Below are 11388 nucleotides of genomic sequence, written 5' to 3'. Positions count from 1 at the left end.
TAGCCAAGTAGACAGCACCTGAAATCTCAACGACGCAGAGCTGTGTGTGTGGGTGTGCTCAGAGATGAGAAAAAGCCTGTGTAGCAAGGGGGACAGGAGTCAGCATTTAATATCTACAAATTTCCCCATGAGCTGCCTCAACTTCAGGGCAGTTTCTAAGTCGGGATGGAAAGACGGAAGGTGAGTTTTAGACCAAAGGGCATCTCCCAGAGTGATTTACTGACTCGGGTTTCTCTCCTGGGGGGTGAGGGTGGCAACAGGACTGAGAAGCTGCCTCCTTCTTGGCCTCTTCCCAGACGTCGGTGTGGCAGCCCCTGCTGCAACATCAGTGGCTACCTTTATTGTCTGTTTTTTCTTCTAAAATAATCAAGTTATGTTCAAATGTTAATGGCAGCATAAAGGGAAGAGAAGGAAAATAACTTCTTGAGCCAGAAGAGTGGAGCTGACATGTTAATATCAGGGATAGAGTGGAGCCTTTCAGTTGTAGAAATGAAAGCAGACCTTTAGAAACATATCCTCAGTTAGGGAGATTAAGGTGATGGGACAATGGCTAGGGAAAAAAATAGCCCTAAATAATTACTTCCCATTCGCTTTCCATATTTTTAAAGCTTTGGAAAGCATAAACATAATGCAAAGTGTCTCTATTTCCTCGGGTTGGACTCTGCTGGCCTGAGAGCCAGGCCCTCTGACTTTCAGTGTTTCCTTCGTCTTTTAATTCTCCCGCTAAAATTTCAAAGCCTTTCACAGCCTTGGCTTCAGGTATTTGTGACTGAAGCAATTCCCATTCATGGCCAAGCCTCATTCTCTTCTCCAAATCTGGTAACTTGAACAGCCCTGATCCAAGCCCCTGGTTCTAATAAGACCCTTGTTCTCTGGCCCCTCTTTCAGTCTATTTCACAGAGCAGTCAGCTTCTTCTTGCTCCTCATAAACTTGGTTTCCTTCCTATATATTGCATCCTCTCATCTGCCTGATGAAAACCAAGTCCCAGTGACATGTTTCTAGCCTAATTTTTGTCCTGAACTCCATTTTGGTATTACCTTTTCTCCCTCAGTCTTCATCATTAGTAAGCAGCACCACTAGGTACCCACTCAAGCCAAAACTTGGATTACACCCTCTCTCTCATGTCTCCTCCCCAATCCAACCGCAAAGCCCTACTAAGTCTACCTCTAAAGTATTCAGCTGATTTACTTACTCATGTCTCTGCATCTCCACAGCCACCAGCACTGTCCACGTCACATTGCTCTCATCTGTCTCCATGCTGCTTCTCCTGCTCTCCTACAATTTGTTCTCCCAAGAAGCCAAGAGTCATCATCATCTTTTAAAAGTTAATTCACCAACATTTACTACCTACTCTGCTTTGTCCAGCACTGTATCCTCGTCACCCTAAACAGTGCCCCAAACATTAGACATTGCTTGGTAAATAAGAAATGACCGTTGGACATCTATACTGGATTTCCCATCCGTATCTAAATCATCACAGGGCCAATGCTAAAACTTTCTCCCATAAAGTCCCAACTCATATATTTCTACTTTCTGGTCACGTAGACATAAAACCTCAAGAGTTTTTAGTACTTTCACATAAGCTCAATGGTATTAAATCATTAAAGATTTCACTTCCACAAACTTTCTCATATCATTTCCCTCTTTTTCAATTATTACTGCCTATACTTATTAACTGAGTAATCACAGCAATTTTCTAATTGGTCCTTCTGTCTATGTTCTGAAGCATCAATCTTTCTAAACTGCAGCTAATAAAAAACAAAACTTCTCTGATTTTTTTTTTTTTCACAGAATACCTCAGTCTGGCATTCAAGGCTCTTCGAAGCCTTACTTTCCACTTCGTTCCTACACATACCCCAATGGAACTATTCATTGTTCTCTGGGCAAGTTCGGCCCCTTTTCTCCCATGTCTTTTCATTCCCAGTTACTACAGTGTCTGGCACATAATGGCTCAATAAATGTTTGTTGAATGCCTTCTTGTTGAAATGCTGCTCACACTACAACGGTTCATCTTAAACACTACTTTCTTCATGAAAATCCTAACGGCCCTCATCCACAGGTCTTTCCCCTTCCTTTTCTAGTCCTTATGGCACTTAAACCTTTCACTGCTATGTATCATGGCCACGCGCAAGTGTCTCACTCTTCTGTGAGTCTGTAAGCTGGCAGAAATATTTCTTTGCTTTTGTGTCTGTTGCAGTATCTCAATCTCCCCACCCCACCCCCAACAGCAGATACCTAATAAAAGTTTGACTTTAACCACTGTAACTCTAATTCTAGAATTCCACTTTGTTGTTCTTTATGGATTCTTTGCTTAGGAAAGATAACATTTCCCCCTCCATTAGCATAGTGGTGTTTCTTAGGTTTTAAATATCCAAAGCCAATGGATGGGTGAGTGTATGAGCCCCTGAACAATGTCTCTTCCCAAGCTGCCAAACAAAATGTCACAATGGTCCTTGGTCTTATGGTCATCAGTTAAGGAACCAAAGCATGTGGTCAGAAGTTGTAAAAATAATAATAAATGAAGCTTTATAAAAAAATTAAAACGTCTCACCCACTACAAATGCTGAGCTTTTCAGACCAGAGTCAGCTCATAAACAAATGTACAGAGAGGAACAGGTACTCTTGAGAGCAGGTAATTAGGCCCCAGCACCTCAGATGCCTCTGTAAAAGCAAAAGGCAGTAGGACCACCCTTCTTCTCAGGCGTGTGGGAGCAGAGGAGAGTAAGGCCACCCACAGTGCCTAGTTTTGCGCTGGCCATTCAACAGTCATAATGTGTTCCTTTCAGTCCAGATCCCAAAGAGAAAAACTTTCCCGATTTACCTGAAAAAGTATATACATGTTGCTGGGGGTGGGGAGGAGGGGCCATTGCTAAGATCTGTACCAAAAGCTCTGCCAGGCTCTATCTGCATGGCTGAGAAAGGAATCCTCTGAATCTTCAAAGGATTTTTGTGCAAGCTTGCAGATGGGAGGGGTAAGCTCAGTCACCTCTGAGATCTGAAGGAGAAGAAGGAATTTTCAAAGGAGCCACTGGGAAGAGAACTGCAAACAAAGGGGCTTCCGTGGCTTCTTTCCTCACCCTTCTCCATTCCCTGCCCTCAAAAAACTGTCCCACTAGTTACCTGGGAAAACTGGTTAGATGTTTCTTCTTCTTTTCAGTCTGACTACTCTAACTCAAATCTCAAAGGTCCCTCTTCACTTCTTCCCACACAACCCAAAGGATTTGTAGTCTAGGAAACCAAAGAAGTGTTTGATCAATAAATCAATTTATTTAAAAGAATATGTTACAATTAATTACACTAAGTGACATTACCAAACAATTTTAGAGTGGTTAGCTCTAGAACAAGGAATGAAAGAAACACTGTTAGCCATTATTGTGTCTGTGTATTTTCTCTTCACATTTCTTAAATCACAAATAAAAAATACAAGATACTGCAGTGAAAATACAATTAGAGTTTCTCTGAAATAAATTAAATGTGCATGGCCTGGGAAAAACTGAAGCCCAGCTCACTGGCTTAAAAGGGGGGTCATGATACAAAATTAATGTCCAAGTTTAGCAGGTGGCCAAGTGCCTCCACCCCATATCACTCCCCTCTTTGATTCTATTCCTTCCCACAACCCTGACCTTCCCACATACCCTAGATTATTGCTGAGGAGTGAGCTGATGCTGTCCTGGCAGCAATGAGGCCTGGCGTGATGTGCTCAGGTTTAGGGGAACAGGAAGTCAAGAGGTGGACCTGGAAGATGGGGAGCTAGAGAAGCATACCCACTACCTCTCTTCTCCCTCTCTCTCTCTGAGTGCTCTATCACATCATCCTCCAAAAGGAAGCTACTGTGACACAATGAAGCTGGTGAAGAAACAGCAGTATGCTGGGGTCAACAGATCAAAGAGCTTCTACTGCTGAATGAATCTAGCCAAACCGTATAATGGCGAGAAGGAAGGGTACAGCAGTCCCTCCTGGTCTGGAAAATTCAGGTTAACTAGGATGCAGTCCCCTTCAAGAAAACTACCTCCTAGGAGCCCAGCCCAGAAGCTGGCAAATTCTGAGATAGGAGAGAGAGTCATCTCCTGGCGGTGCCCTATTCTGCTGCTCCAAGTGTTGGGTTTGGAGCTACAGGAAGGCATAACCCAAAGCTACTGGCCTGGGTAACTAAAGGATGAAACTAAATGAGCCAGGCATGAGGATGTTGGAATATTTATCTAATTCCTCCCTGAGAGCTCGGTCCAGGCCTAGGAGCTGCCCTGAGCACGCACATATCTGTACCTGCGCTTAGGCCTAGGGTAAGGAGAGGGTGGAAAAATTGAGAATAGAATAAACATATAAAGAGCAGAGGGCCCAAAGCATGGCCCAAGGGAACCTTTCTGCAGGGACAGGTTTCTCAGGGTCTACATTTTCTCCTGGGCCATAAAAAGCTCTGAGCTTCTATCCCAGAGAAACCAAGTGTGGAGGAAGGCCAGTGAGAGACCAGGAGGATCCTGCTGGTTCTGCCGGGATGAAGCTGGGGGCACTGGGAGCCCCCCTCTTCCAAGGGACAAATTGCAAAAGAAGTCTGGGTAGAAGCCTCCCTGGGCAGAAGCTGGGACTAAGAACAACAGTAGGGATTACAGAAAGGAAGTGCAGAGGAAGGGGAGAGAGAAGAGTCACAACTAACACTGCTTCATGCAAAGAAGGGTTTGATCCTATGGGACCCGCACAGCCACAGGGACCCTGCCTCCATCACCCAAGGCTGTGCATGGGTGGAAGAGAAGAAGGCGCTGTCCTTTAGGGGTGCCTTCCTTCCCCACCTCCTTGCTGCAGCTGGGTACTTTGTTAGTGAGACACTTTCAAGAAGGGCTGTTCCTAAATAAATTCTGCCAACAGGCCAACTACCTATAGGGCCCTCACCTAATCTCCAAAGCACCAAGTGAATGCTATGCCAGAAAGGGAACATAGCACCATCTACCCATTCTAAGTGGCCTCCCAATCCCTATGTCTCATGTCTGAAGGTCAGCATTCGAGCTGTCAAATGGAATCCCAGATCTGTTCATTACTGTCCCACTCTGAGCGAGTAGGGGCAAATTGCTATTTTTACAGTTTGAACAAAGCTGGTACCAAAAGTCTCTTTAGCATCTAGGAGTGGGAAATCAACATGTCTTCTTTTCAGGGTCCTTTGGCTCATTTTAAATTCATTTAAGTCAAAAGAAGTTAGTTCTGTGTCAAGAGTCTTTCAAATTATGGGATCACTGCTCTGCAGACTTGACTACAACCAATTCATGCACTGTCTCCTATGTTTTGTAGCTCTGTGATTCCATCCTAGGAAGGTTTTCGTTGAGAAGGGGGTGAAGGGAACAAGGAAAGGCTCAAAGATCCTCTTTGAGTCCCATACTCAGCCTGAAATGGCTGCCAGGATAACAAAATAAGAAAGAAAGAAAAGCGGGCCAGGTGCAGTGGCTCACGCCTATAATCCTAGCACTTTGGGAGGCTGAGGTGGGCAGATTACTTGAGGTCAGGAGTTCAAAACCAACCTGACCATCATGGTGAAACCCTGCCTCTAACAAAAATACAAAAATTAGTGGGGCGTGGCGGTGCATGCCTGTAATCCCAGCTACTTGGGAGATCCAAGCTGAGGCAACTGGATTCCGACTACTCGGTCCTGGAACCTCAGGAGGCTTGGATGGGTGCAATGATTTGCCAAGCATCAGTGCCACTGCACTCCAGCCTGGGCGACAGTTTCAGCAAGACTCTTGAGGATAAAAAAGAAAAACTACTAATAAAAAGAAAGTGAAAGGAAGGGAGAGAGGGATGGGATAGTGATGGGAGGTGATTGGTGAGGAATGGACGGAAGGTAAGGAAGGCAAAAGTACAAAGTGGCATTCACAATGATTTCTTTCCTCTATGTAAGTCCAACCTGTGTGCCTAAGGTATCAGTTTAACTCTGGTCCCAAGTACTATCCCTGCTGCAAAAAAATGCAGGGGAGGTCACAGCAGCTCATGCCTGTAATCCCAGCACTCTGGGAAGCTGAGACAGGAGGATCACCTGAGGCCAAGAGTTTGAGACCAGCCTGGGCAACACAGTGAGACCCTGTCTCTACAAAAAAATTTTAAGAAGAATTAGCCAGGTGTGGTGGTGCACACCTGTAGTCCCAGCTACTCAGGAGGGTGAGGCGGAAGGATCACCTGAGCCCAGGAATTCAAGGTAACAGTGAGCTATGATCATGCCACTACACTCCAGTCTGGGTGACAGAGTTTAAGACCCTGTCTCAGGAAAAAAAAAAGGGGGGGGGGAAGGAAAACAGGAAATTACTACCATGAAGTGTTTCAGGTTCAGGTTCCCATGGCATCAACCTCCTGAGCCCACGCACAACTCCACTCAGGGCCAGTTGAGGGAAAGCATACTGAGGTTCTAGGAAAGCAGGAAGGAGGTGCAGAATGTGGCTAGAAAGCCAGGAGTGAGAGAAACAGATGGATCAGGAAAACTGTCATGGAATCAAGAGACCATACCAGGACTTTAGGCTCTCCCTGCAGAACTACAGCCTGTTAACCTTGAAACACACACCTCTTTCTCCTCCCCAACACCCTCTTGGAAGATAAAGAAACTATACTCCCTGTTCCTCAGACTCTATGGCAACCCATGAGCCGGAATCTATACTCGATACAAAAAAGGGGCAAAAATCCAAGCAGGTTGTAAACTTTTCAAGTCCTTCATGAGGAGAGGTATTTTTCCCTGTAAAATGCTTTTTTTTTTCCTTTTTAAAGTTTGTTTCAAAATAAAGAGAGCACAAGAGAGGTCATGGATTCTAGTGAAAGGTGTGTAAAAACACAAGCTAAAAAAGGTACTGCCATCAATATGAAATTTAAAAAGAAATATATATATGTATATACGTGCAGCTAATTTGTGTATATATAATTTTTACATACATACATATATATGTCTGAACAGTGCAAATGGATGAAGTTCATAGTTCCAGTTTTAAAAATATAGTACAAGGAGAGGCTGTTGGTATGAGGCCCAGGTGAAAGGACAAAGATACCTTTGGCAAGTTGGTTGGGCTTATTTTCTTTTCCTGTCTTAACTCAGTTGACTTCTGGTGCTGACCAATCTGCTGTTTACTACCACCTCAATTCCAGAGACATGAAATTCAGAGGGCGTTATTAATAATATTTAGTTTAGGGCTTTTGAATATAATGACTTTAACTCTTTCTCTTCTTTTGTGTTAATGGTTACTCTGTCTGAAATGGGACATGAAAGGAGCAAGAGGATGGGAGTGAAAGGAAGGGAAGGGGATAAGGAAAGGCTAGGTGGCCACATCTCTCTGCTGTGACCTCGCCATCTGGAAAATGTTCTGAAAGGAAAAAAAAAAAAAAGAGTTATTGGGAAGCCACATCTCCTCTTCTCTGGAGACAACTCCTCAAACAGAAGCTAAAAAGGTATGCCTGGATGACTCAATCTGATTGGCCGTATCTCTCCTGATATAACTTCTCATCTAGAATCATAGCCTTTTAGAGCCGGAAGGGACCTTGGATATTAATTACGTGGTTCAGTCTTCCTGTTTCACAGAAGAGAAAACTGAGAGCTAGGGAAGCTGATTTACCCAAAATTACACAGAGGAAAAAAAAGCCAGGAGAAAACCAAGATAAAATTCCCAGAGCCCAATGTTCTTTCTACTGCACTAAGAATATAAATTTTCATGTTATTGACTTGACCTCCTGATTCTTTCAAAGATTTTGAGAATAAGTAGCTAATTATTCAGAATCTTCCAAATTCTGTTCCAGCACTGGCACATACAGACAGCAGTAAAGCAACAGGAAGCACCTTCCCTCACACACACATTCTTGGTTCGCCTAGAAAGACTGCCAGGACTCATCCAGTCAGACGGCTACAACTGAGGACAGCTTCCCCTGCGGGTCAGGAACAACATGGAGGGTGATCTGATTTAAAAAACTGGCAGAGGAGGGTCCATGAAGTCATGAGAGATGGAAGAGCCTGTAGCCAATGTCCACCCTCTAGACAAGGGAAGAAGCAGGGCTTTTTTGCACAGCCCGTTCACCATCCAGAGGCCAACCTTGCTGGAAGAATGTCCTGGCTCACATGAGATAATCAGTCTCTAACTAATATTCCTAGAAAGACAGAGATGGAGGTGAGGGTCCCAGGTATTTGGCCACAGGCCTATAAATTTTAAAGAAACAAAAAGATGAAAGGTCAATTCAAGAACTGTTCAGAATTACCTCTTTTCTCCACTTGAGCTCGCAGAACACCCTCTCGAAGCACTCATGCATGTAATTGAACTGAAAAAAAACGGTGGTGACAATCACTAACTTCTCAAGAGAAGGTACCTCAGGACTGTGCCTTTGAACTCCTGTCCCCAGTCATCCCATCTTCCAAACTCAGTCTACAGAAAAACCCTGACAAGTACCACAAAACTCAGGCCTGGTTCATCCACTATTCTCTAGCTCCTTCTAGTGGTAACTATGAGCCAAGTGGAATAGGAAATTGCCAATTCCAGTCAGGCCTAAAGCAGACAGGATGAATCTGGGGGTTCCAGGATTCAAACAGGTTCAGATCTCAAGACAACTACTAGCTCTATCTCTCTCTCCATTTATGCATTTAGCTGGAAAAAAAAAAAAAAAACAACTAAGTCCCAGTTACTTTCCTCAAATTGCACTCACATATGGTGTGAAGATTTTAACCCATCGGGGCTTCTTCTCTCCTCGTGCATATTCGAAACAGAAGGCCATCCCTTCTTCATCTGTGTCCCATCGCTGCATCTCATCCCATTCAAATGCAATTACCTGGTTCTGGACAACCAAGACAAGGGAGTAAGGTACAGTCTGTGTTTCAGAGTGCTAGGGAACTGAGGTAGGGGGTTCTGAACCAGGAGACAGAAGAGAAATGAATGGAGATGTCTGCATTCCTTCAGAGAAAGGATTGTGACAGAAGAATACAAATCAGTGGAAGCAGTCAATGAAGTTGAGGATCAGTGTGGATTCCGTGCCTGTTTATCTGCCCAGTCAAAATACAATTTTGATTTCATTTCCCTCTAAAAAGGAATTAAAACGTCACAAGCAAGTGAGCATCAAAGTATCTCCAGTCCTTGTAGCAGAGCCCTATGCTGAAAACTCACCTCCAGCTGTCCTTCTTCAGTGCAGGCATGCAGTTTAAAGTGCGTGATGCTGATGGCTGTGATAACGTGCCCCTTCCTCCTGGAGTCACAGGCACAGTGGGGAAAGATGATTTCATTGTAGCCCTCACAAGTCCTTAGCATGTTGAGGTACTGAAAAAAAAAAAAAAAGAAGAAGGAAGGAGAAAAAGGGTTCCTATGGTACTAAACACAATGAAGAGCTATTGAGATGTGCAAGAAAAAGAACAAAGAGTATTCTCACCCAGCAACCTGAAGACCTGGCCTCTGGTCTCGCACCCATCCCTAAGTTGGGAAAGGACTCTGAGACAATTATTTTCATTTTTTGAGACCAGGTCTTGCTCTGTCACTTAGGCTGGAGTGCAGTGGCATGATCTTGGCTCACTGAAACCTCAATCTCCAGGGTGCAAGCAATCCTCCCACCTTAGCCTCCAGTGATCCTCCTGCCTCAGCTCCCAAGTAGCTGGGACCACAGGCACACACCACCATACCCAGCTACTTTTTTGATTTTCTGTAGAGACAGGGTCTCTCTATGTTACCCACGCTGGTCTCGAACTCCTGGGCTCAACTAATCCTCCCACCTCAGCCACCCAAAGTGCAAGGGTTACAGGCGTGAGCCACTGTGCCTGGCTAGCAATTCTTTATCCCACTTTCAACTTCTGCCTTGTTTTTTTTTTTTTTTTTTGCCATAAGTAAGGAAACAACACCTTCATACTTCTAACCCTCCTTTCTCTACTTCAGAAAGATACGGGCCAGGTGCAGTGGGTCACGCCTGTAATCCCAACACTTTGAGAGGCCAAGGCGGATGGATCAAGAGGTCAGGAGATCAAGACCATCCTGGCTAACACAGTGAAACCCCGTCTCAATGGAGTGCAGTGGCATGACCATGTCTTACTGCAGCCTCAAATACCTCAAATACCTAATAATACAAAAAATTATCTGAGCGTGGTGGCACACGCCTGTAGTTTCAGCTACTCAGGAGGCTGAGGCAGGAGAATCACTTGAACCCAGGAGGCAGAGGTTGCAGTGAGCTGAGATCGTGCCACTGCACTCCAGACTGGGAGACAGAGCAAGAATCTGTCTCAGGAAAAAAAACAAAAACAAAAACCCAGAAAAACAAAAAGACACACAGATGAAAACCAGAAGATATACTATAACCAGGACTCACAGGGCTAGAAGGGGTCTCACAATTCTGTTTAGTCTGATCCTCTATTTTCATTGTAATCAAGGGATGGGAATCTAATCTATCCTTACAATTAGGAAAGGGAATAAATATTTCTCTCTCTCTCTCTTTTTTTTTTGATACGGAGTCTTGCTCTGTCGCCCAGGCGGGAGTGCAGTGGCCCGATCTCGGCTCACTGTAAGCTCCATCTCCCGGATTCACGCTATTCTCCTGCCTCAGCCTCCTGAGGAGCTGGGACTACAGGCGCCCGCCACCAAGCCCAGCTAATTTTTTGTATTTTTAGTAGAGACAGGGTTTCACTGTGTTAGCCAGGATGGTCTCCATCTCCTGACCTCGTGATCCACCCGCCTCGGCTTCCCAAAGTGCTGGGATTACAGGCATGAGCCACTATGCCCGGCAGTAGTATTTCTCCTTATTCCTTTTGCAATCAAAAGTTACAATGATCTATAGTAAGGATTAAGCTACCCCAAATCTCATACTTACAAAATGTTAAAACTGAAAGAGACTTTAAAAATGAGTCATTTTATGGGAACTCAGAGTAAGATGAGACTAGCCTGCAGTCACAAGTAATAGTAAGTGGCACAACTAGGACTAGAACCCAAGTTTAATTTCCAGGCCTCTGTTCCTTTTACTGTCACCGACTAGTCCCCAAATCAACCCCATTGTCCCCTGGGTCTCCAGTATATATGGTTCCTTAAAAAGCATCTGGACCAAATTAAAGTGCCACATATGACTCTCACAGTTACAACACGGCAAAACTAATCCAGAGGGGCCATGTGCAGTGCTCACGCCTGTAATCCCAGAGTACTTTGGGAGGCTGCAGCAGAAGGACTGCTTGAGCCCAGGAATTTGAGACCAGCATGGGCAACACAGTGACGCCTTGCCTCTACAAAAAATTTCAAAATTAGCTGGGTATGGTGATATGTGCCTGTAGTCCTAGCTATTTGGGAGGCTTAGGCAGGAGGATAGGTTGAGCTCAGGAGTTTAAGGCTGCAGTGAAACATGGTCATGCCACTGCACTCCAGCCAGGGCAACAGAGCGAGTCCCCATCTCTTTATTTATTTATTTATTTATTTATTTATTTATTT

The 11388-nt window shown here is 44.5% G+C and overlaps 1 protein-coding gene across 5 annotated transcripts in view; it reads right to left on the bottom strand.

The window, feature by feature from the left end:
* Positions 1 to 6277: 6277 nt before the first annotated feature.
* SNX27 (sorting nexin 27) overlaps positions 6278 to 11388 on the bottom strand; it is an 87310-nt gene continuing 82199 nt past the window's right edge. For 3 of the 5 annotated variants that reach the window (XR_002519087.2, XM_031661598.1, XM_009181103.4), the window contains 4 exons: positions 9103 to 9252; positions 8648 to 8776; positions 8207 to 8266; positions 6278 to 7323 (listed from right to left, as the gene is read on the bottom strand). Coding sequence is in view for 4 of the 5 variants with exons in the window: in XM_031661598.1 (XP_031517458.1) it covers positions 7276 to 7323; positions 8207 to 8266; positions 8648 to 8776; positions 9103 to 9252 (387 nt within the window). In the remaining variant the exon portion in view is untranslated. Of the gene's footprint in view, positions 8099 to 8206; positions 8267 to 8647; positions 8777 to 9102; positions 9253 to 11388 lie in introns of all 5 variants that reach the window. The other 2 variants (XM_009181097.3, NM_001168957.1) reach the window with 2 other exon arrangements.

Source organism: Papio anubis, chromosome 1 (assembly GCF_008728515.1).
Source record: "Papio anubis isolate 15944 chromosome 1, Panubis1.0, whole genome shotgun sequence".
NCBI lineage: Eukaryota > Metazoa > Chordata > Mammalia > Primates > Cercopithecidae > Papio > Papio anubis.
Note: the sequence above shows the minus strand (reverse complement) of the source record. Positions and strands in the feature narration are given on the sequence as shown.